This window comes from Carcharodon carcharias, chromosome 13, assembly GCF_017639515.1.
Source record: "Carcharodon carcharias isolate sCarCar2 chromosome 13, sCarCar2.pri, whole genome shotgun sequence".
NCBI classification, from domain to species: Eukaryota; Metazoa; Chordata; class Chondrichthyes; order Lamniformes; family Lamnidae; genus Carcharodon; species Carcharodon carcharias.
In genome coordinates, this window is record NC_054479.1 from 39,261,719 (window position 1) to 39,288,490 (window position 26,772).

At 46.1% G+C, this 26,772-nt stretch overlaps 1 protein-coding gene across 4 annotated transcripts in view; it reads left to right on the plus strand.

Moving 5' to 3' along the window:
- Nucleotides 1–26,772, plus strand: part of LOC121286452 (protein NipSnap homolog 1-like) — a 79,511-nt gene that overhangs the window by 17,665 nt on the left and 35,074 nt on the right. For 2 of the 4 annotated variants that reach the window (XM_041203573.1, XM_041203571.1), the window contains exons 2-3: nucleotides 1,722–1,923; nucleotides 23,550–23,883. In XM_041203573.1, the coding sequence (XP_041059507.1) occupies nucleotides 23,696–23,883 (188 nt within the window). In that variant the 5' untranslated portion in view covers nucleotides 1,722–1,923; nucleotides 23,550–23,695. Of the gene's footprint in view, nucleotides 1–1,721; nucleotides 1,924–23,040; nucleotides 23,206–23,549; nucleotides 23,884–26,772 lie in introns of those variants that run through there. The other 2 variants (XM_041203572.1, XM_041203574.1) reach the window with 2 other exon arrangements.

The window sequence follows — 26,772 nt, forward strand, 5'->3', positions numbered from 1 at the left end:
TTGGCCATCCAATGCAGATAGAGGTTGAATGATCTCATCCGTGCCGCCAGGGTAAGGCAGCCATCTCAGCAGTCTAAACTTACAGACTCACAAGCCCATCACAGATTCTCACTCACTGCTAGCTCAAGAGACATCTCCACCCATTCTCACACACATATACCCTCACATCTCCATCTGGCCTCATCTCCTCTGGAGACTGCCTCCATAGCCCTCACCATCTTGAGGCCACTTGCACAGATCAATTTGTGCCCCCACACAAACCCTGGGATACCCTCTCTTCCTTAGTATAGCCCCAGCCCTGCAGCCTCTTCACTTGCCTGAGGCCACTTCTCCCCCTTCCCCAAGCAAGCCCTAGCCCTGTAGCTGTACAAAGCCATCCCCACCCTTTGGTTGGTCTGGTTGGTAGAGGTCTGCCCGTGAGCCCCGCTAAAAGTGATGTGGTACTGTCTGCGAAGCCTGGTGCTGATGAGCACAAGTGCTGCCTAAAACAAGGTTGGCAAACAAACCTCAAAGTCCCTAGCGAAGTGCAGCTCACCAGATGCATGTCGCTTATGTGCAGTTGTGAAACATGGTGTGCAATCACCCTGACTTGAGCGGACAATCCAGCGTGGGGGAATGGGTCCAACAGGCTAAACCCTTAATGATATGCAGATTTAATACAATGAGGCTCCTGACACCTGATGGTGGGAAACGTGGCCCGCCATTGATGGGCTGAGTGGACAATCGCAAACTGGTTTCACGACGTTGTGAAACCGACGTTTGGCCTTCTTGCCATTTTCTGCTCACGCCACCAAGCAAGTGAACTAGAGGATACAGGTTTGCTGTGTGAGGAGAATAACTACTTGATTCCTCCCCACCATTTCCAAAACCCATAAATACACCAATCTTCACTCACCAACTTTCCAAGGCTGTAATATTAAAATCATGACCACACTCTGCAATATAGGCATTTCCCAATAAATTTCCATTCTGCTTTATTTTATTCAAATTATTGGATAATTCATTTTTTAGTGTAATAACAACTTTGAATTATCAGGAGGCTGCATGCTGTGTTTTACACAATTATGTTATTGTTTCAGAAAACAGAAATTAATGTTTGCTCCCCTCTAGTGGTTAGCAATTGCAGCAATTCACCAAGCCTCCTTTAACAACAGTTTCCAAACCTGCAATCTCTACCAACGAGAAGGACAAAGGCAGTAGACACTTGGGAACACTACCACCTGCAAGTTCCCCTCCAAGCTATGCACCACCCTGACTTACAACTATATCATTACTCATTCACTGTCACAGGGTCACAAGCCTGGAACTCCTGGAATTCCTGGAGGAATTTTTTATCTCAGAGGGTCTTTGGGCTGTGAAATTCTCTTCCACGGGGAACACTGGAAGCTGGGGCATTGAATATACTCGAGGCTGAGTTAGACAGATTCTTGATCTACAGGAGAATCACGGGTTATAAGGGACAGGCAGGAAAGTGGAGTTAAGGCAACAATCAGATCAGCCATGATCTTGTCAAAAGACAGAGCAAGCTTGATGGGCCAAATGGCCTACACCTGCTCTTATTTTTTGTGTTCTTCTGTTCTTGTAACTCTGTCCCTAACGGCAAGAAGGCTGCTCATCACCACCTTCTCAAGAGCAACTAGGAATGGGCAACAGTGACATCCACATCCTATAAAAGGATTTTAAAAAGTATGTTTCTGATCAGCCCACCCTTTCTTTCACAGAGAGAGAGATAAAACAAATATTGTTGAAGACTTTTGGAGTGAACTTGGAATGGAACTTTCACTTTCTTGGTAAAGAGATCAGCAAGTCAGCTTGACCAAACACAGGATCCATATTGTCCAGGATGCTGAGAGAGAAAAACCTTTGTGTTAGCCAGATGAAATGGAGCCTCAATAAGATTCTATCTAAAGAAACAATGCAGAGGTAAGGAAGCAAGACCTGCAAACTGATCCTTGATATTTGATGACAAAATGACAGATTTTGGAAACGAAACAATAGTTAAGTAGTTAATACTATAAAAGTTTTGAGGAAAACCATGGATTACATCAGAACAAGGTGCCATAGCAAAGGAACCTTTATTTTCTTAGCAGGACGAAGAATATGATGAAGCTTTTGGCTTGAGTTGCGACTCACTTGAAAGAAAAGGACAACATGAAGTTACTAATTCCTTTCTGTATAAACTGTTGCACTGTATGCCAAATTCTTTAAAGTTATAAAATAACTAGAGTGTCTCAGTTGGTTTCTTAGACCTTTGTATTCTGAACAGGAGGCAACAGTAACCTAACACTCTTCTCTGATCCCACCCTCAGCTTTGTGGGTTGAGGATTGGCTCACTGAGCTTCCAGTCAAAGTTTACCACCCTGAAAGAAAAGCGACCTTCTGCCTCGAGGTAAATGAAATGCCACACTCACCCCTGATCATGGAATCTGTATTGCCTGTTCAGCTATGTGCCCTGTCAAACTGTTAATTGTATATTAATTTTGTTTAATTGTATCCATGAGGTGAGCAATAACTGGGGATTCACTGGTGCTCCGATAAGTAGAAACAGACTGAAACTGGGGTTGTTCTGTTAGGAGGTGCATGTTTGTAATGTGCATTTTTGTAAATAAAAGCTTGCAAAAATATGTAAAGATTGGCTCCAGCTCTATCCTTTGCTGTTGGCCTTTCTGGAATAGAAAATGGCAGCAGAGGATGGTTACCCAAAGGTGAAGTTTGGAAACTATGAAAAACATTTTCAGACAGAAAACTAAAATCCTAATGGTCTTTGTGGAAGATGGCAGAAAGCAAGTCTAAACTGTTGGGGTATGATTACCATCTGATGCTCTCAGAGGCTGCAACATATGATCAGTGGAAGAAAGCAGTGGATAGGTTGGCACTGGTTAGATCCTACCAGAGAAAAAGTAAGATACAAGAAGTAAAATCAGAAGTACTTTGGGAGGTGGATGTTCATCATAGAATCATTGAGTGGTTACAGCATAGAAGGAGGCCATGCAGCTAGTCAAGCCCGTGCCAGCTCTCTGCAAGACCAACTCAGCTAGTTCCATTCCCCCATCTTTTCACCGTAACCCTGGAAATTTTTTGTCTTCGGGTGCTTATCCAATTCCCTGTTGACAGCCACGAATGAATCTGCCTCCACCACACGCTCAGACAATGCATTCCAAATCCTAACCACTTGCTGCGTAAAAAAGTTTTACCTCATGTCATCTTTGGTTTTTTTTGCCAGTTACCTTAAATCTGTGCCTTCTGGTTCTCGATCCTTCCGCCAATGGGAATAGATTCTAACTAAGTTTTCCAGACCCTTCATGATTTTGAGCAGCTCTATTAAATCTCCTCTCAATCTTCTCTTCTCCAAGGGGAACAGTGCCAGCTTCTCCAATAAAAACAGCAAGTGCTGGAAAAGCTCAGCCAGCCTGGTAGCACCTGCGGAGAGAGAAACAGATCAATTAGATGGCAAAGATAGTTTGGCTTTTCTATTAGAGTTCTTGAATGAAATCTACAAGAAAGATGATCTATTAAATGCCCCTGAGGCATGGTCAGAATTTGACAGATTTCAGAAAACAGGCAGTCATTCCATGGAAGAATGTATCATACACTTTCACAGATTGAATAATTGCAATTTGGGGACCCCTGGAATCGGTACTAGCATTTAAATTACTGGATTGTGCCAAGATGTCTCATGTGGGTGGGCAAATGGTTCTATCTGGTGCTTTATTTTCTAAGGAGAAGACTTTTGGATCAGATGTCTGCTGCCTTTAAAAAAATGCCTGGGGAAACAGTCAATTCCTTCAGCCTTTATGTAAAAAATGAGAAATTTTGTGGTGATACAAAGAATGGAGGACTCAATGATTGCCAAATTTTGAAAAAGTCAAAATAATGGATGCAGGGGTCAATATAATGGAAGGATTAAAGACAAGCAGAATAAGAATGAAAGCACCTTTAGCAGATCTGGCTACTATAACAGAAGACAAAATTGGGCAGAAATAGTGGGTGAATGAATCCCAGGAATGCCCAAGGAACAGTTAATAGATGCTTCAGGTGTGATTTTAAATATCATTATGCACTGTCCTACCCAAAGCAAGAGGCAGAGCCCTCAAAATGACACGTAATGAAGAGAATTCTGAGAAAGAGGGAGAAGATAATGATGAATTTGAACAAATTTTGCTGGTCACAGAGTTTTATTCCTGTGATGAATGTATTACTATAGACTCCTTTAACTGTGCAGTACCAGATAATCTACTTCAACAGTATGTCAGACAGATTGGTTAAAATGTTTTCTAGATTCATTAAGTATTGAGGATCGATGCAAGATTAAGGAATGCAAAAGTATGACTTGCTTTAGGATTGGTGATGACATTGAGGTCACTAAAGAGAATTGTCATTTCATGTAAAATAACTGGAGTAAGTCATTTTATAAGTACAGACATAGGGCGGAATTTTCTGTGCCCGCTGGCATCAGACATGTTTGGCAGTGTGAGTGAACAATATGGTGAGAAGGCCAAAAATCTGTTTCACGATGTCATGAAACCAGTTTGCAATTGTCCGCTCTACATATCAATGGCGGGCCACATTTCCCACCATCAGACATCGGAAACCTCATTGTCATAGAGTCATAGAGCGATAGAGGTCTACAGCACAGAAAAAGGCCCTTCAGCCCATCGAGTCTGCGCCAGTCAAACAAGTACCTAACTATTCTAATCCCATTTTCCAACACTAGACCCATTGCCTTGTATGCCATGGCATCACAACTGCACATCCAAATACTTCTTAAATGTTATGAGGGTATTTGCCTTTACAACCCTTTCAGGCAGTGAGTTCCAGATTCCCACCACCCTCTGGGTGAAAAAATTCTTCCTCACATCCCCTCTAAACCTCCTGCCCCTTACCTTAAATCTATGCCCTCTGGTTATTGATCCCTCCACCAAGGGAAAATGTTCCTTCCTGTTTGCCCTATCTATGCCCCTCATAATTTTATACACCTCAATCATGTCTCCCCTCAATCTCCTCTGCTCCAGGGAAAATAACTCCAGTCTATCCGATCTCTCCTCATAACTAAAACTCTCCAGCCCAGGCAACATCCTGGGAAATCTCCTCTGCACTCTCTCTAGTGCAATCACATCCTTCCTATAATGCGGATTCCATAACTGCACACAATACTCTAGCTGTGGCCTAACCAGAGTTTTATACAGTTCCAGCATAACCTCCCTGCACTTATATTCTATGTCTCGGCTAATAAAGGCAAGAATCCCATATGCCTTCTTAACCACCTTATCTACCTGTCCTGCTACCTTAAGGGACCGGTTGACATGCACACCAAGGTCCCTCTGATCCTCAGTAATTCCCAGAGTCCTACTGTTCATCATGTATCCCCGTGCCTTATTTGTCCTGCCCAAGTGCATCAGCTCATAATTATCCAGATTAAATTCCATTTGCCACTGATCAGCCCATCTGACCAGCCCGTCTATATCTTCCTGCAAGTTAAGACTATCCTCCTCACTATTTACCACCCGACCAATTTTCATGTCATCTGCGAACTTACAGATCAACCCTCCTACATTCAAGTCTAAATCGTTTATATATATATACCACAAACAGCAAGGGACCTAACATCGATCCCTGTGGAACCCCACTGGACACAGGCGTCCAGTCACTAAAACACCCCTCAACCATCATCCTCTACTTCCTACCACTCAGCCAATTCTGGATCCAATTTGCCAAATTGCCTTGGATCCCTTGGGCTCTTAACCTCATTATCAGTCTCCCATGCAGGACCTTATCAAAAGCCTTGCTGAAGTCCAAGTAGACTACATCAAATGCATTGCCTTCATCTACACACCTGGTCACCTCTCTGAAAAATTCAATCAAATTGGTCAGACATTACCTCTCCCCTTAACAAAACCATGCTGACTGTCCTTGATTAATCCCTGCCTCTCCAAGTGTAGATTAATTCTGTCCCTCAGAATTGCTTCCAATAGTTTCCCCACCACTGAGGTTAGACTGACTGGCCTATAGTTCCCTGGTTTATCCCTTCCTTACTTCTTGAATAATGGTACCACATTGGCTGTCCTCCAGTCCTCTGGCACCTCTCCTGTGGCCAGAGAGGTATTGAAAATTATTGCCTGCATCCCTGCTATCTCCTCCCTTGCCTCACTCAACAGCTTGGGATACATTTCATCCGGGCCTGGAGGTTTATCTACTTTTAAGCCTGCCAGACCATTGCGAACCTCTTCCCTTTCAATGCTAATTTCTTTAATTATATCACAGTCCTTCTGCCTAATTTCCATACCCACGTCGTCCCTCTCACTTGTGAAGACCGACACAAAGTATTCATTTAGAACCCTACCTACGTCTTCCGGCTCCACACACAAATTACCACTATAGTCTTTAATGGGCCCTATTCTTTCCCTAGTTATCCTCTTACTCCTAACCTACTTGTAAAATAACTTTGGATTTTCCTTTATTTTACCTGACAATGTTTTTTCATGCCCCTTTTTGCTCTCCTAATTTCCTTTTTAAGTTCCCCCCTACACATTCTATACTCTTCCAGGGCTTCTACTGTTTTGAGTCCTCGGTATCTGCCATAAGCCTCCCTTTTTCTCTTTATCCAATCCTGTATATCCCTCGACTTCCAGAGTTCCCTGGATTTGTTGGTCCCACCCTTTATCTTTACAGGAATATGGCCCTGTACTCTCCCCATTTCCTTCTTGAATGAGTCCCACTGCTCTGACGCAGATTTACCTAGAAGTAGCTGCTCCCAGTCCACTCTGGCCGAATCATATCTGATCTTATTAAAATCGGCCTTCCCCCAATTTAAAATTCTGATTTCTGGCCCATCCTTGTCCTTTTCCATAGCAACCTTGAATCTAACGGAGCTATGATCGCTATCTGCAAAATGCTCCCCCATTGATAACTCTACCACTTCATTCCCTAAAATTAAGTCCAGGACCGCCCCCTCTCTTGTAGGACTTTCTATGTACTGGCTTAAAAAGCTCTCCTGGATGCATTTTAAGAATTCCGCTCCCTCTAAACCTATCACACCATGACTAACCCAGTTAATGTTGGAGAAGTTGAAATCCCCCACTATTACTACCCTATTATTTTTACACTTCTCTGAAATTTGCCTACATATCTGCTCTTCTATTTCTTTCTGACTGTTTGGGGGCCTATAGTACACAATGTGATTGCTCCTTTTTTGTTTTTCAGTTCTACCCATATGGCTTTATTTGAGGAGCCTGTTATGATATCATCCCTCCTTAGAGCTGTAACTGATTCCTTGATCAATATTGCGATACCCCCTCCTTCCCTGTCTCGCCCGAATACCCTATATCCTGGAATATTGAGCTGCCAATCCTGCCCCTCTCTCAACCATGTCTCTGTGACAACAATGACATCATACTTCCATGTGTTAATTTGTGCCCTCAACCCATCTGCCTTATTTGTCAGATTCCTTGCATTTAAATAAATACCATCCAACCTTGCCAAACTCCCTTGTGCCTTAACTAGCCTATAATTTCTACGCCTTCCAGACTCACTTGCTCTCTCTTCTAATTTCAGCTGTGCACCTCCTCCTGCTGAGCCTCCTCTCAGGATCCCATCCCCCTGCCAAGTTAGTTTAAACCCTCCCCAACAGCACTAGCAAACCTCCCCGCAAGGATGTTGGTCCCATTCCGGTTCAGGTGCAGCCCGTCCGCCTTGTACAGGTCCCACCACCCCCAGAAATGGGAGCTTTACTCTGTATCTAATCTTGTGCTGTACTTGTCCTGGGAGTGTTTGATGGAGACAGTGTAGAGGGAGCTGTACCCCGCATCTAACCCCGTGCTGTACTTGTCCTGGGGGTATTGATCGGGGCAGTGTAGAGGGAGCTTTACTCTGTATCTAAACCCGTGCTGTACCTGTCCTGGTAATCTAAAGCCCTCCCTCCTGCACCATCTCCCCAGCCACGCATTCATCTGGGCTAACCTCCTATTTCTTTACTCACTTGTGTGTGGCACTGCAAGTAATCCAGAGATTACTACCTTTGAGGTCCTGTTTTTTAATCTGTTTCCTAGCTCCCTAAATTCTGCTTGCAGGGCCTCATCCCTCTTTCTACCTATGTCATTGGTACCAATATGTACCACGATCTCTGTCTGTTTGCCCTCCCCCTTTAGAATGCCCTGCAATCATTCAGTGAATGACCTTGACCTTGGCACCAGGGAGGCAACATACCGTCCTGGAGTCACATCTACGGCCACAGAAACGCCTGTCTGTTCCCCTTACTATTGAGTCTCCTACCATTATTGCTCTTCCCCTCTTTTTCCTCTCCCCCTATGTAGCTGAGCCACTCACAGTTCCATAAGCGTGGCTGCACTCCCCAGAGGAACCGTCACTCTCACTCTCACCATTTTCCAAAACAGAAAAACGGTTCTCGAGCAAGATGCACCCTGGGGATTTCCTGACTACCTGCCTGACACTTTTCTTCAAACTGATTGTCACCCATTCCCTCTATGTCTGCACTTCCGTAAGCTGTAGGGTGACCACGTCTAAAAACGTGCTATCCACAAAACTCTCAGCCTTGCAAATGCACCTCAGTGCCTCCAGCTGCTGCTCAAGTTCCAAAACTCGGAGCTCAAATAGCTGCAGCTGGTGACACTTCCTGCACATGTGGTTGGTTGGAGCGCAAGGAGTGGCTAGGACCTCCCCCATGTTGCAGGCAGTACATAACAAGGGACTGAGCTGCTCTGACATGCCTCTAGTTGAAAAAAAGCCCTTACTTTAAGTTAAATACAGTAAAAAAATTTATATTGTTTATGTACTTTAAATAAAATCTAGAACCCTTACTTACCTTAGCTTAATCTATTTTAAACTGGAGAAAAACTGGAGAAAAAGACTAGAGAAAAACACTTACCCACTACTCACCAATCAGCTCTCACCTTTGTGCTGACATCACTTTTTGAAGCTTCCCCACACTCGTGCTGGTTCTGATCTCTCTGCTGCTCTCTCGCGCTGTCTTGTGATGTCACTCTTGTTATTTTCACTGCGATGCTGACTGCAGGACACTCTTCCCAGACTGCTTCATAGAGATGCTGAGTGCAGGACACTCTTCCCAGACTGCTTCATAGCGATGCTGAGTGCAGGACACTCTTCCCAGACTGCTTCACAGCGATGCTGAGTGCAGGACACTCTTCCCAGACTGCTTCATAGCAATGCTGAGTGCAGGACACTCTTCCCAGACTGCATCACAGCGATGCTGAGTGCAAGAGACTATTCCCCTGCATACCATTATAAGCCCAGCTTTCTGGAATCATCCCCCCCATTCTGGATAATCTGAGCACATCGGCATGCATTTCATAACATGCACCTGGAGAGCTGCACTTCGCTTGAGACTTCGAAGTTTGTTTGCCTATCTTGCTTCGGGCAGCATTCGCAGTCATCAACGCCAGGCTTCGCAGACAGCAACAAAGCACTTTTGGGGGGCTCACAGGCAGAAATCTACCTATCAGACCAGCCATAAGGTGGATGTGGTTTCTCAATGGCTGCAGGGCTAGGGTTTGCTTGGGGAAGGGGGAGAAGGGGCCTCAGGCAAGGGAAGAGGCTGCAGGGCAAGAGCTGCATTGGGGAAGGAAGGTATCTCAGGATGCGTGTGGGGGCACATGTTGATCTATGCAAGTAACCTCAAGATGGTGAGGGCTGAGGAGGAAGCCTCCAGAGGGGATGAGGCCAGATGGAGATGTGAGGGTATGTGTGAGAGAGTGAGTGGAGATGTCCCTTGAGCTGACAGAGTGAGGTGCCAGTGAATATGTAATGGGCTTGAGTATGTGAGTGTGAGTGATGAGATGGTTGACATATCCTGGTGGAATGGATGAGATAATTCATCCTCTTTCTGCACTGGATGGCCAACCTCTTCAGTGCAGTATTGGCACTGACCACCACTGCCATTGTCTACCAGGCCGGCGTGGTAATGTTGCTGCCCCTCCTGCAGCCATAGCAGACTAGAGGACATCACGGCAGGCGTCCACAGTGTCCAAAAGGCGCTCAAGGGATGTGTCACTAAACCAGGAGCTGCAGTCTTCTTGCCTTTTGGAGCCATACCTTATTTGCAGCAGTCCTGGGCTGGAAGCACTGAGAGGTGTGCGCGTGGCTGCACTTTAAATGTGGTGCCCGGCATGATAAAATGACGAGGTGACGGTATGGCGGGCAATTCGGAGCACACCTGCCATCAAAACAGCGTGTTTCCCAGGAATACTTGATTAATGAGGCAGGATTGGGACAGTACAGCATGAAAGCCTGCCATTGTTATTGACAGGTAAAATGCCCCTTTTCCTGCCTACTACCACACTTAGTGCAAATCCAGGACGATTCCACCCATAGTCTCTAGTGAGATATTCATGTTGTTGGGTAAACCGATGCAAAAGGCACAATTGAAATTATTGGAAAGTCAGTGGATCTTCAGTTTACTCATCCAGGACATTATTGTATCTCCTTACAAAACCTAATGGGCCGTAACTCCCAAGCTCCCCAGTGTTGGATTGAGGGATGAGACAGGGGGTTATTCCAAAGTTGCAGTGGGGAACCCTTTTCAGAACTTCACAGGTAAGGGTTTGAACAGCTGTTGCCCGGAAGTGCAAACCTCCTCTGGGCAATTGCCCTGCGCTGGGAACCATCTGAAAACGGGATTTAAATCACAAACTTTGGATGATTCTGACAGCGTTACACTAATAGTTACCCAGAAAAAGTTAGAAAAATTAAAACTTCTTTTAAATTCTAGATAACTATTGTACAGATCCAGACTGACTACCAGCCCCTCCACCCCCCGCAAAACCCCCTCCAATGTTTACTCCCCCCACACCCCTGACCCCCAAGGGGGATTCCCACCGCCCCCCCCCCACCCCACCCACCCCCCCCCCCCCCTCCCCCCCCCCCCCCCCCCCCACCGCCTAACCAGCTCCCCACCGAATTCCTCACACCCCCAACCCCTTATGGGATTCCCCTCCACCTGCACAAGTCTCCTCCCCCAACCCCACAATCCAACTCTCAGCCCCAAACCCGCCCAATACCCATACAGAACCCCCTGACCTCCAACGCCCTCACCCCCATTCTCACCCCACCCCCCCGACCCCGAGGACTGATCCCCCAACCCCCGACCCCCAACACCCCCCCACCATGCCTCCGACGCTGATTGCCACTCCAAGGAAGTTACGGCCCATGTTTTTCATCAGAGTGTCAGACAAGTAAAGAGCATCCGGTGGTAAGAATCTGAGCAAAAACAAATTGTCTTAAAAAGTAACATAGACAAATTATTCACCTTACAATCAAAGAGAGAGGTTGATTAGCTCATTTGGCTAATTAGCTAGTTTGGGGTTAAGAATAACGCCAGGAGGGTAGGTTCAATTTGCATTCTAGTTGAGATACACTTGGGGCCTGCCTCTTCACCCTGTGCCTGAGAGTGGAAGGCAGTGACACTGACAAAAACTGTTCAAAAATTGGTTCAGGTTGAAGCACCAGCAGACAATGAGCCAAGAACCTACCTTCAGACAGAGCACACAGCACTTCTTATCAAATCCTGCAAAAAGATGCACATGTAGTTGATGAAGATTTACAGGCTAATAGAAGATGTTGGTGAGAATTGTGAGCCTTCCATTGGAACTTGACCTTAACAAGATAGTTGTCATGGATCTAAAGGTATGGGACAAATACAGAAATATTTCATCCTACATTTTATAAACTGGTGACTGTAATTGAAGGATGCAATACATTAAGGGTTAACCTGGAACTGAGTACAATACTGCCTACTGATGACATAAGAAGGCACCTGACCTAGAGCTTAGTTCAGAAGTGTAGAGCTAGGTAGCAACATATAAGGACATGCAATGTAGTCCTCTCCATACCTGTACCACCTACTATAAATATGTACATAGTTTGGAAATGTTAACAAAGACTTCTTGGTAACTTCTACAAGACTGCTTAATGGTGTCTAAGCAGTACACACCACAGGTAGCGACAACCAAACAAAACAATGGCCTGATTTAGTATTTGTACAATGATACATAGTACATAGTAAGAACAAAAGGGTTGTTATAGACAAAATCATAGAGAAATGGATAAGTACTGGGTTTGGATATCTCAAGCAAAGTTTCTGATTGATAATGAAGGACAATTTGCCAATGATGGGTTCAGACATGCATGACAATATGATGGTCACAAAAACCACAGATAAAAGTCTTCTTAGCAATGGGCTTTATGAAAGGAATCATGCAGTGATCAATGAAATGCTGCATAAAATTTTAGCTGATGAACCAACTTCAAGTTGACAACCACCCTGGCCTGCATGGTTCATGCAAAGAATTTTCTCAAGATGGTTGGAGGATATAGTCCCTGTCAATTAGTCTATGGGCGGAATTGTCCCAGATTTGCACTAAGTGTGGTAGAGGGCGGGGAAAAGAAAGTTGTACCCACTGGCCTCAATGGCGGCCATACCCTCCCATTCCTGGCATGTCCCGCCTCATTAATAATTAATTCCCGGGAAACACGCCAGGTCATTGGCCTCTGATTCACCCGCCCCGCTGTTACCTCAGGCAGTCAGTAAACCGGGAGCCATATTTAAAGGGCGCTCCTGCACAGAGCTAGCACTCTTCAAGTGATAGGAAGCTGCTAGGAACTGATGACTGCCAAGGGAGGAAACATGCTGCCCTCCAAATTTAGCGGCGCCTCCCCTTGAGCACCTACTGGACACAGTGGAGGCCCACCGCAATGTCCTCTACCCCCACTCTGGACAAAGACCAGCAAGCAGATCACCAATCCAACATGGGAGGTGGTGGCAGCAGTGGTCAGCGCGAATGCCTTGCAGAAGAGGACCGCCACCCAGTGCCCAGAGGATAAATGATTCCCTCCGTTCCGCCAGGGTAAGTCACTCTTCTCATCATTCTCAACTCACACACTCACAAACCCATCACATATCCACGGGGATCTCACTCACTGCCGGTTCAAAGGACATCACCATTCACTCTCTCACACACACCTTCATTTACCCTGCGGGTGGTGTCCTCATCCCATCCATGGGACCACTCACCGCCCACACACATGTCAGACATCCTAGTTATCTGGCCTGGCAGATGTCCTGCTTATACTGTCTCCATCTGTATTCATGCAAGCTGGCACACAATAAAAGGGAGAGGTCACAGACTGGTGGAGAAATGCCTATATCAAAATCCTCACAGATTTGAAAACAGAGCCACCCAGCTGGCTGGCGAAAATCTGGACCGTTCCTGTGCTGACGGTGAAGTCGCTGTTGCTCAGTCAAGTGAGGATCCAGCAGTGCAACATCCATCAGACAACCATGCTGTGAGTCATGACCCCTGTTCCACAGTCCCCTGCTATGTCCTAATTATCTCTCCTTGCTTCACAGGCACATCTGGGAAGCAGCCGAAGGGGTCTATGACCCAGATCCTCCTGCAGACACACACCTTGGTGGAATCTAGCTCTAGAGTAGCCTCGGAGTCACAATCTGGTGAACACATTGCACAGTCTGAACCACAGCAGGTGGCACAGGGAATTCCCAGGTTTCCAACACTCGGAGGACTGCTGGAGGCCTGAAATCTGCTGGGTCTGAATCAGATGAGGAACCTCTGGACTCAGTCATATCTCAGTTGCTGGAGCTGCAAAAGCAAGCTTGGGAACATGAGGAAGGGATGTCCGCTTCACTCTCAGATTACAAGGCCTGATGCAGGAGTCCATCCACCTTGAGTCTGAGGTGATAGTGCCGACATGTCAATGCACCGAGGTCAACACTGGTAGGATGTCGGCTGCCATGGAGACCTTGATCCAGGGTATTGGTCCTTCACTGCTGTGTGGGCTGAACTCCATCGCTGATGCCATAGTTGGCCTCCAACAGTCTCAACGCGAGAGGGGTGCAGGCAGTTTGATCTCACTCCAGCTTCCACTCTTCTGAAGGAGTCAGCCAGGGGCCCTCGAGCACCCAGGGGCAGGAGGATCAGCAGGCACACACCCCAGTGCCATCCACCCAGGTGAGTGGGAGTGTCCGGCCCATCCAAATCCCCTCTTCCTGTGGCCCCAGCAGCTCCAGCTCCACAGGCCGAGGAGGGTGCCACTGCCACACAGCAGGACCCCGAAAGCGGAGCGGCGCCCTCCAGGTCTCAGCCCTCCAGAGGGCGTCCGTCAAGTCATCTCAGACGGTGTAGCAGTCAGCAGGCTGCCTCCACCTCCACTGTGGATGTCCGGAAGCACTAAGACAAAGCGGCAGAGTTATGAAAGTAAAGAAGATGTAGTTGCCTGGGCATGGGTGTTAATCACTTGTACATAATGTTTATTATTGTAAGTAAACTCCCAAGAATGTCTCCCTGCCTATGGCTCATTGTTCTTGTGCAATGTTCATGTCACTCAGATGTGAAACGTTGGTCACTGCAAAAGATAAAGACAGGTGCCTCAGTCCAGGGCCTCTTCTGTGTGCTCTGTGCAACCTTCCCAGCACACTGATGGTACACCTTCACAGTCACTGGACACGTCAGTCATGTCTGCCCCTCAATGGGGCTGATCATTGCTGCCAGAATGTCCTGGGCCGGCAGCACAGAGTTCCGTCATTCTCTCTGTGTGCTCTCAGTACCTTTGAGTCATCAGCATCTGTGTCCAGTGATAGTGTGGTCCTGAAGGGTTCAGCTCATGAAGGATGCCATAGGATCAGGAGAAGTTAGTTTCCTCATTGTATCACCATGATATGACCCTGTTCACAGAGCACAAGCGGGCTGCTATCGGCCAGACAGGAGTCAAACATTCACAGATGCAATGTGAGGATCTATGGAGTCTCCTCACTGCATGTCGTCATCATCCTCCACAAATCTAACAGTGATGAGGATGAGCCTGCCTCTTCTGATCAGTGTGATGGCCTCATCGCCATCATCCTTGCCTTCCAGGACCTCCTCACCCTCATCCCCATCGATGTCCTCCTCATTGAACGAGACAAACACCTCCTCCATCTCCTCCTCAGCCAGCTCTTCTACCTGTTGCTGTACCAGGTTGTAAAGGGCGCAGCCGGTATCGAGGACGTGTGATGTCCTCTATGGCCTGTATTGCAGGGCTTCACCAGACCGCTCCAGGCACCGGAATCTTACTTTCAACATCCCGATGATTTGCTCTACCATAGTGTAGGTTGCAGCATGAGCCTCATTGTACCTTCTCTCTGCTGCAGTCTGAGGCCGCTGCATGCTGCATGGGCATCATCAGCCACATTCTCTGTGGGTAGCCCTTGACCCCGAGGAGCCAACCCTGCAGCCTCTGTGGACCCTGGAAGACATCAGGGATATGAGACCTACTGAAAGCGTAGGAGTCATGGACACTCGCTGGGAATTGTGCGCAGACCTGTAGGATGTGTTTGTGGTGGTCACACACCAGCTGAACATTCAGTGAGTGGAAGCACTTGCAGTTGACCTAATTGACTGCTTGTTGCCATGGAGATCTGAGTGCCATGAGTGCAGTCAATGAAATCCGGCACCTGTGAGAAACTTGAGATCTGCACAAATCCCAGCGGTCTTGCTTCCTGACCTTCTTGATCCCAGGCGAAATGCATTAAGTTATGTGCCTTCACCAATATGGCATTCATGACCTCCTGGATGCATTTGTGGGTGGAGGCTTGTGAGATCCCAGAGGTCACCTGTGGAGCCCTGGAAGGAGCCACTGGCATAAAAATTGAGCGCCATGGTCACTTTCACAGCCACTGTCAGTGGATGCCCTCCATGGTGCCAAATTCTGCAACGGATGACAGACATGACTGACCAGTTCCCTAGACATGCGCAGTCTTCAGTGACACTGGTTCTGTCATCTGCATGAATGACAAGCGCCATCTGTAGACCCTGCGTCTAGCTAGGCGTCAACCAGTGATGGCTCGCCTTGGCTCTTCAGCAGTATTCCCAGGAGCCCCAGCCGCCCCTTCTTTTTGAGGGCGCTGCTCCTCCCTCTGCCCAGCCAGGTGCCTCTGTCACTCTCTTCTCCTTCATCTCTTCTCCGTTTAAGCCATGAAGCATATCACTAGGTCACCAGGCTCCATGCTCCTGATGTACCCCTCCTGCAGGATGAAAGAGAGAGATGCGCAGGTTAGCATTTGTGTATTAAAAGCCTCTCTTGGTTAATTTTGAAGGCCCCTTAAAGCATGCTGAAGAGTGCTGGCCATCACTTGGAAGGCCAGAGATTAGTGAGCTGCATGGCTGCCCGAAACCCCACCGACCTCTGTCCCACTCCGCCTGACCATTTGGCAGCAGATTTGCCCACTGGACTGCATGCTGTGCCCCCAGCTCAGGTGCCGACATTCTCCTAACTCGCACTGCAAGTCTGCGCTGAGGGAGAATGGTCCAAAATTTAATGAAAACATTGCAAACATCTGTGAGCGCCTCCACCAGTGACTGCTACATGGCCAGCTTTTGCAAGGAGATTATACAATGTGCCCAGTCATCAAATAGTTCTGCAGTCCACTAACATGCTCATTAGTTTGCAGTCTGTGCCCGGGGGGTGGGAGCATTTGGTGGCACATTCATGCCTCTGCATTGCTTGAGGGAGCAGATAAGCTAGAGGCCCTACTCCAAGCATGTCAATGTGGCTGTGCCTGAACTGTCTCAGCTGCGGAGGAATGGTCACTTTATACAAGGTTTCCCTAATGTGTGGCCACTTCCTTCATACCACCTACCCCGCATGTGCTTGTGCACTACCATCAGACTGGGCTGCCTTGCGCGCCCCCCCAACTCAACCCAAATGCAGCGCAGCCCTTACCCTGGCACCACACTGTCAGCCAGCTGGGAAAAGTGACTTGCCTGTGCCCTCGCCTGAATACGCAGCGCCTCTTCCTTGAATTTGAACGGGTGACCCTCGCGAGCGCTGCGCAACGTTACTGTGCACTCACCTCCTGGTTCCCCTTGAAGTTCAGCTCACCAGGTACACGCCTTTTAAATGCTGTTGTGAAATTCAATCACACCAACGTGCCTGGATGATCCAGTGTGGGGGGATGATTCTGCCGAGCAGGGCTTATAATTATATGCAGATGTATTAAAATGGCATTCCCAAAGTGCGACAGGGGGAAACGTGGCCCACCAATGATGCGTGGAGCGGATGATCACAAACTGGCTTCACGACATCATGAAACCGATTTTTGGCCATCTCACCATGTTGTCCGCTCACGCCACCAAACACACCTGACGCCAATGTGGCCAGAAAATTTCGGCCTATGAGTGAAATCCAAATTGCCTTCTCTTCTGTACATTGGTCCCCCTGCAATAGAAGGTACTACATTTAGTTCAATTTTTTCTGCACATTTGAATGATTTACATGCAGAGAGCGGGCTTTCATCAATACTGAGATCTCGGAGAAAATTCAGAGAGCACTGAGGCATTGTATAAGACCATCTGAGACAGACTTCATTTCAGGATATTTAGTACTACAAAAGAACAAGTCATAAGGAGCAGAAAGGCCCTCATAAGGTAATAGGTAGGTCACGAGGGTGAGACAGCGAGACAGTATTTATCAAACATTGCAATCAAACTATTAAGGTTTATTCTGCATGATTAATCAAAACTAATTATCAAATCTCAGATTCTGAACAGCCGAAAGAAGTAAACAAGGCACCTTGTACCTCAAATGCTCATGTGATGAGGGTCCTGAGGAACAGAGTATGGTAAATCATAGGCTGGATACTGGCAATGCAAGTTAGCATGACACACATGACAGAGCTATCACATCCACAGGCCAATTTACCACAGTGGGTACCTGGGTGATATATATTTCAGAGGGGCCTACTAAATTGAAGGATGCAACAATTTGGGAGATGCAGGAAAAGCTACTGACAGGTTTAAATATTGGTTGAATTTTCATGATGCTGACCAAGGAGCAAAGTCCTTGGACTGGTAGAATGAGATCAAAGAATGGAAAGTAAGATAGCACAGTGCAAGCACTGTTATGGAGCCAGGATGTGACTTTGAACGATCACATACTGAGAAAGAAACTCTAATATTGCAAAAGTGAGATCTCCCAATTGGAGTGCCACAGACATAAAAGTAGGAGAGCTTGAATAGATTAGACAATGAAATAAAGGCCACAGAACACTCTCGTAACATAACGAGAAGCAGAATTCTTCATGATCCTGATGTTTTGATGACTGCCAATGAAACTGAAGTTAAACTAATAAGACAGGCAAAACAAAAGAATCAGATAGTTGGAGAGAGTTTGTAGTTTATTCTGAGGTGCTAGATAAGAGCCATGCAGCTTTGTTGCATAGGTTGAGTTGTACTGAAAAAGTCCTTGAAGATAGGACCAATAAGGTTAAACGAAGCACAAGTAAATCCCCCATTAATGCCTACCTTTGGCATACAATGACACACAATTAATATACAACTAACAGACCCCCTTCTCTTGCCTTAAATAAAAGTTAGGTTTTATGTTCCAACATGCAAAATTTCAAGCTAGGGAGCTAGGGGTTTTCAAGAGTGACTAGTTGATACAAGTGTTGGAGTAGACTCTTCCAAAGCTGGAAAAGTAATCTTGAAAATATTTTAATCTCTTTTGGCCACAAATTCATGAGAGTGTAGGTCAGACGACCTAAAAGCTGCATTTCTGCAGAATGATTGATACTTTTCAGAGAAAAGTGTTTTTGAAACAACCCAAAGAAGCAGCAGATGCAGAAGGAAAACTATGGAAACCAAACAAATGCATCTATGAGAAATGTTGTCCTTTAGCTTGGGAAGCTAAGAAAATGAAAAGGGTTGTTATAAGTACTTTGCCTACTGAAATACTGACTCTTGCAGAGGCAGTGAATTTGGGATTCCATTTGTCAAACATTTTAAATGAGATCCTATGCAGTGGGTGTACTGAAGATAGGATACTCATTAAATGTTCTGTAGATAATCATTCATTGGGGAATAATGTACACTCTATGAAAATGCGAGTGAGAAAAGGTTACAGATTGACCTTGCTTCTTGAAACAAATTCTAGAGAGAAAATAAACCTCTAAACTTAAATGTTTGGATGCAAGCTATCAAATGTCGGGCTGTTTTATGAAAATTAATATATGTATAAAGAAATTGTTACGAGTTTTGGAGAGAGGACATTTTGCAATGTAATGCTTTGTACAGAGTATGGAAGTTTTGAAATTTTGCCGGTTGGCACATAAAACCTAACTTTTATTTAAGGCAAGAGAAGGCAATCTGTTAGTTGTACATTAATTGTGTTTCATTGTATGCCAAGGGAGATTTACTTGTGCTCCAGTAAAAAAGAGCAGATTGAAAATTGAGTTGTTGGAGTGAGGACCTGCATGTATATAATGTTTATGTCTGTACGTAAAATCTTATAAAAGTTTACAAAGATTGGTTCCAATTTTATTCTTCACCACCTTGCTTTCTGGAATAGGACACAGATTACTTTGGAATCATTGTATCAACAAAGAGGGGTGTAGTTTTATGATCCCTGGATTTGCCTATTGTTTAACTAAATATTAGGCAGTAAATCCAGATTGTAAGGATCAAGTGGTAAGTAACCAGAGTTACTAAACACAATGGATTTTCTAATTTCTAATAAAATTGCTCATGCTTAGTTTGGACATTCTAATGCAAGATACTAAGTTTCCATTTACAGAGATGCATAGTATAAAGGATTAATTCTAACTGTGTAGTATGCTAATCAGAAACTGTGTATATTATCAGAAAATGATGCAACATCACATGGTTGGCTCTCTCCCATGCAGCCTCATGTAAGATGTGGCCAGCACAGTAAGATGTCTCTCAATGAAGCTCCTGTTTTATAGACTTCTGCAGCCCCTAGAGTCTCAGTAAATATTCTGTACTTAAACAATACCAAAAATATATGGTGGCAGCAAGTGCAAGAACAATTAGGAAAAGTCTCTACATTTACTGGAAAGCTTTGGGAAAGTCACAAATCCTAACCAAGCAGAAGCATGGCTGAATTAGTATCAGAGATTTGTTAACTATCAAACCACATCAGGCCTCACTGCAAAGGTGAGCAATGAGTAGGTCAGCACGCTGTTATATGTGATGGGTGACTGTGCAGACAATATTCTCCTCAGGCAAGGTACCAATGAGAAAAAAGCCACATACAATGAAGTAATCAAAGTACTTGATAAATGCTTCAATCTGAGAAAGAATACAATTGTTGAGCGGGATGAATTTAACAAACACACCCAACAATGAGGGGAAATGTTGATGCCTTTATAAACGACCTCAATAGACTTGCAGAGAACTGTGGGTATGGCACCCTAAAAGATGAGCTGACCAGAGACAGAATTGTTGTGGGAGTTTTGGTTGATGCCTTGTCTGATTGCTTGCAATCGAGAGATGATCTAACCTAAGCAAAGGCAATCCAACTGAGCAGACAAGCTGAGATCAGGAGGCAAACTTGATTTGTGATTTGAGGCAACGGGGGAACCTGATCTAAAAAGCAGCCGACTCACTCGAGTATGTCAAATTTAAAATCAGAGCAGCTGTTGAAAAACAGGCAGGGAAGAGATAGAGAGCACCTATCAACAGCCCCAACTTGATATGGCAGAAAAAACACTGCCAAAGAGGCTGAATGCCATTTATATAGAAAGATGGGCCACTTCCAGGCTTTGTGCCATAGCAAGAAGACTATACAGAACAGAGACCAAGGGAAGCCTTTGAAAAGTGGCAAATCCATGAAGTAGATGATATGAGAATATCAATCCAGAAACTTCAGAGCTGAATTTTCACATCTGTTCACAGGACTAGGAAAGCACATTGTTAAATGTGATGGGTGACTGTGCAGACAATATTCTCCTCAGGCAAGGTACCAATGAGGAAAAAGCCACATACAATGACATAATCAAAGTACTTGATAAATGCTTCAATCTGACTCATGCAATCTTTTGAGTACAAACCCATTTCTATCTATTTCAGATGAAGTTACATTGTTTCATAGTTTGCCATTGTGAGATTTGAACTCTTGATAATCTTTTAAATGAAAACCAAATCAACAAAATTGGGATAAATCAGGCACAGCCCCTAATTCAGGTCAGCTGTAAAACCAAGAACAAAGTTTAAAGGAAACTTACAAACTTTAAATCAAAATGTGATTAAAGGGGTCAACAAAACACCCCAGTCCCCGCGGTGCCCACCGAGCACGGAAGGCCTCGAGAGTGCCAGCAGACACCGCGTGCTCCTTCTCCAGGGACATCCGGCAGCGAACGTAGCCGCGGAAGAGGGACAAACAATCGGGCGGGACTCCCCCGTCGATTGCCCGCTGCCTGGACCTGTTAATGGCCAACTTGGCCAGGCCCAGGAGCAGGTTCACGAGGAGGTCCTCCTCCTTCCCGACCCCCTTCCGCACCGGGTGCCCATAGAGCAGGAGCGTGGGGCTGAAGTGCAAACAAAACATCAATAAAAGGTTTTTCAAATAACTAAAAAGGGAGTGCAGCCTACAACACCCTATGTATACATGGTCCACGGACTCCACAAGACCGCAAAAAGGGCATGTGTCCTGAGAGTCCGTGAACCTATGCATCCTCTTATTATAAGGGACTGCTGCATGCAACACCCTCCAACCCAGGTCCCCGATAGAAAGGGGGAGGACACCTCCGTAGAGGGCCTCCCATCGAGGGCCTCCGCCGCCGGACGGCAACAAGGCACGCCAGGGCGTGTCCGGTCGACGGACAAGGGCGAGAAAATGGAAGGTGTGCAGCAGCAGTCCGTACAAAAAGCCCCTCTTTGCCGTGCCAAAAGGCACAGAGGGCATGTCCCCGAGGCGGCTCATATTGCAGGGCACCAGCACCCGAGGGAGGGTTCGGGGCTTGGGGCCAATGTGGAATTCCGTCCGAACAGGGGAACGCTCAGATGGAAGACCACCGCGCACCTGGGCCACCTCAAAACCCAAAATAACGTCGGGTCCGAGCACGACCGTTCTCAGGTCTTGGATGGCATCGGCTGCGACGTGGACACTCACAGACGCGCGTCGCACCAACTCCTGCGGGAGCATCCAGCCCAGTCCTCCGCCACCCAGCACGTCCCCGATCCTGGTCACCCCTGCGGCCACAGCCCTCCACTCCGCCAACCACTGAAAAGGACGGAGGGGCGGATTCCTGAGCAGCGGCTCTCTGACGATAGCCGCTACTCCTGATGGGGGAGAGCTGCGTCGCGAGGCGACCACTTTCCAGACTTTGATCAGGTCCTGGTAAAAGACGGGCAACGCCTGTAAGGAGCCACCGAGGCCCAGCTGTTCTATAAACAGGAGCTGCACGTCATAATTCAGGCCGTGCACCTGACGGAAGAAATACGTCATCAGGGCACACCATCTAGGAGGAGGCTCAACGTAGAGGTATCGCTGCAGGGTCTGAAGGCGGAAAGTCGCCACCTGTGTGCGTAGCACACTAGCGCCTGACCACCCTCCCTAAGCGGGAGACTCAGAACCTCGGCAGCGACCCAGTGCAATCTTTTGTCCCAGAAGAAGTCGACTAACAATCTCTGGATTCTTGTGACAAAGTCCGGGGGAGGGGTCAAAGTGACCAGCCGATACCACAACATGGCGGCGAAGACTATACAGAACAGAGACCAAGGGAAGCCTTTGAAAAGTGGCAAATCCATGAAGTAGATGATATGAGAATATCAATCCAGAAACTTCAGAGCTGAATTTTCACATCTGTTCACAGGACTAGGAAAGCACATTGTTAAATGTGATGGGTGACTGTGCAGATAATATTCTCCTCAGGCAAGGTACCAATGAGGAAAAAGCCACATACAATGACATAATCAAAGTACTTGATAAATGCTTCAATCTGACTCATGCAATCTTTTGAGTACAAACCCATTTCTATCTATTTCAGATGAAGTTACATTGTTTCATAGTTTGCCATTGTGAGATTTGAACTCTTGACGTTACAAACCCAGTACCATAACCACTTGACTATTTAGGCCAAGCCCTCAATCTGGCTCATGTAACTTTACCTCCAGAAATGAAACATCCATTGGCCAATCAATCAATTGGAGGCGACTTGCCAACCAATCAGCATCCTTTTCTCCTACAGTATAAATTGTTGTGATCGTTTAGAAATTTGGTATTCTTGACTATGTCCTGAGGAGTGCAAGACAAAAAGGTTCAGCAAAACGTCTCTCTTTTCAACAATATTGTAAGGGTGGTTAGACTTGAAATGCCGAGACCAACACTTTGAGCAAGTTTTGTGTGCACTTCTACCATGCAAATCCTGCAACTTCGTCAATGGTGAGGCGAATAGTGAGATGCCTCATTCACGAAACTAATGGCGTAATGCCACAACTTGGGACAGCAACTTCTGGATATTGTGTTTAACCATGCATCGGCCCATTGTCTAAATTCGGTGTAAAACTGACACAAAAAATAATGGCGATCTTAGCTTGTTAGCTTAGTTATTTCGAGTAGAAAATCTGACCCTAAGAGGAATGGGATCTTTCTTTATATCTATAAAATGCGTGTGTATTTAGATTTTAAAGTTAGTCCTATAACCTATCAATATTTTGTTCAAAAATTGGAATAGTTGTTTTTTTAAAAAGAACATACATTTCTGATAAAACATGTTATTTCCACAGATTTATTACAGGTTGACTCCAAGTATGCGACACTGTGTTGTTACTTCTATTTCGACATTATTTCTCAAACACCCAAAGATATACATGATGTACAATTAGGTAGGGATACGAGCAGAGCATTTTCCATTTCCTGCCTATGTGCAGCGATGTGGCGCTCACGTTCCCCGCTGAACCGACATTCGCCGAGAGGACTTTGGCAGACCTTGGAAGAAAAACACACAAACGCCGACCTTTCTAGCCAGAAAAACAAGAAGATGGCGGCGATGTGGCCTGCTCGGATGTGGAAATCGTCGGCACTGTTACCGCGGAGATCGGTGGCACTGACTTTCACCAGGTAATGCCGTGGTTTGTGACCGGCTCCTTGTATCCCTGTGCTGCTGGCAGAGACCCTGCGGGCCAGCTCCCAGAGCCGATCGAGTGATCTTTCTGTTCATGGGATGATTGCCGCGTGTTTGACGCGTCTCATTCAAAAGAAAACACCGCGGTTCTCTCTCAGAACGCTGCGAAATGTAACCATTGGAAGTTTGGGATTTATCACAAATGTCATAGTTCTAGCAAGGTGGTTACGAAGTCAGTTGCATTTACTCAGTATGTTGTTGTTAGCTACAAATAAGAACTTGGTTAATGTGCGTTGGGGTATTTGAAACCTACTTTCTCATTCTTCTTAATAAATGTTACGAAATGAGTGCCATTCCTGAGCTGTTTCGATGTCCGAACTAAATTCCCTGCTTGATATCTGCGTTTTTACAATTGTGATGAATTGGACATGAAAAATTGGTCACTTTCTGAAATAAGAGGTTCAAAAAATTGTTATGTCTTCTGATTGAGTATTCTGATCATATTGTCTAGTTAGGGGTGCATTCACACCACGTGGCTTTAGTGTACAAGGTTTTGCTTCACACAAACATTTAGTTAGAATGGAACACAGCCTGAATCCAATGTCATGGCTCAAGCTGACACCAGTACAAAACATTCCATGTGGAAGGTATGTAAACTATGCTTCCTTTTGGAGTCAGTTTTGGCCTTGACTCCCAGTTCAGTCTAGTGTTGGTGGAATTCACACAAACATTATCTAAGGGGGAAAAACACACTTGACCTCATCCTCACCAATCAGCCTGTTGCAGATGCATCTGTCCATGGCAGTATTGGTAGGAGTAACCACTGCACAGTACTTGTGGAGACGAAGTCGTATCGTCAAATTGAGGATACTTTCCATCGTGTTGTGGGGCATGTTAACTAGGATAGATTTCAAACAGATCTAGCAACTGAAGACTGGGCATCCATGAGGTGCTGTGGGCCATCAGCAGCAGCAGAATTGTATATAACCACAATCTGTAACCTCATGGCCCAGCATGCCCTCCAGTCTACGATTACCATCAAGCCAGGGGATCATTCCTGGTTCAATGAAGAGTACAGGAGGACATGACAAGAGCAGCACCAGGCACATCTAAAAATGAGGTGCCAACCTGGTGAAGCTACAACACAGGACTACTTGCATGCCAAACAGCAAAAGCAGCAAGTGATAGACAGAGCTAAGCCACCCCACAACCAACAGATCAGATCTAAGCTCTGCAGCCCTGCCACATCCAGTCATGAATGGTGATGGAAAATTAAACAACTAACTGGAGGGGGAGGCTCCACAAATATCCACAAATATCTCAATGATAGGGAGCCCAGCACATCAATGCAAAAGATAAAGCTGAAGCACTTGCAACAATCTTCAGCCAGAAATGCTGAGTGAATGATCCACCGCGGCCTGCTCCAGAGAGCCCCAGCATTACAGATGCCAGTCTTCAGCCAATTCGATTCACTTCACATGATATCAGGAAATGCCTGAAGGCACTGAATACAACAAAGGCTATGGGCCCTGACAAAATTCTGGAAATAATACTTAAGACTTGTAGTAATAGGTACAACACTGGCATCTACCTGGTAATGTGGAAAATTGCCCAGATATGTCCTGTACACAAAAAACAGGACAAATCCAACCCGGCCAATTACCACCCTATCAGTATACTCTCAATCAAAGTAAAGTGATGGAATGGGTCATCAATGGTGCTTTCAAGCAGCACTTGCCTTGAAATAACCTGCCCACTGACACTCAGTTTGGGTTCTGCCAGGGTCACTTAGCTCCTGACCGCCTTACAGCCTTGGTTCAAACATGGACAAAAAGAGCTGAACGTCAGAGATGAGAGTGACTGCCCTTGACATCAAGGCAGCATTTGACCAAATATGGCATTGAGGAGCCCTGGCAAAACTGGGGTCAATAGGATTCAGGGGGAAACTCTCTGCTGGTTGGAGTCACACCTAACACAAAGGAAGATAGTTGTGGTTGTTGGAGGCCAGTCATCTCAGCTCCAGGACCCCCCTGCAGGAGTTCCTCAGGGTAGTGTCCTAGGCCCAATTATCTTCAGCTGCTTCATCAACAACCTTCCTACCATCATAAAGTCAGAAGTGGAGATGTTCACTGATGATTGCACAGTGTTCAGTACCATTCGCAACTGCTCAGATACTGAAGCAGGCCATGTCCAAATGCAGCAAGGCCTGGACAATATCCAGGCTTGGGCTGACAAGTGGCAAGTAATATTTGCACCACAAAAGTGCCAGGCAATGACCATCTCCAACAAGAGAGAATTTAACCATTGCCCCTTGACATTCAATGGCATTACCATCACTGAACCCACGACTATTAACATTCTGGGGGTTATCATTGACCAGAAACTAAACTGGACTAGCCATATAAATACTGTGGCAACAAGAACAGGTCAGAGGCTAGGAATCCTGCAGTGAATAACTCACCTGCTGACTCCCCAAAGCCTGTCCACCATCTACAAGGCACAAATCAGGAGTGTGATGAAAAACTTTCCATTTGCCTGGATGAGTGCAGCTCCAAACAACAGCTCGACACCATCCAGGACAAAACAGTCCACTTAATTGGCACCCAACCCACAAACATTTACTCCCTCCGCCACCAGCGCACAGTGGCAACAGTGTGTACCATCTACAAGATGCACTGCAGGAACTCACCAAGACTCTTCACAGACTACCTTCCAAACTCACGACTGCTACCATCTAGAAGGACAAGGGTAGCACATACATGGGAATGTCACCAAATGCAGGTTCTCCTCCAAGCCACTCAGCATCCTGACTTGAAAATATATCATCGTTCCTTCACTGACGCTGGGTCAGAATCTTGGATCTCCCTCCCTAACAGCACTGTGGG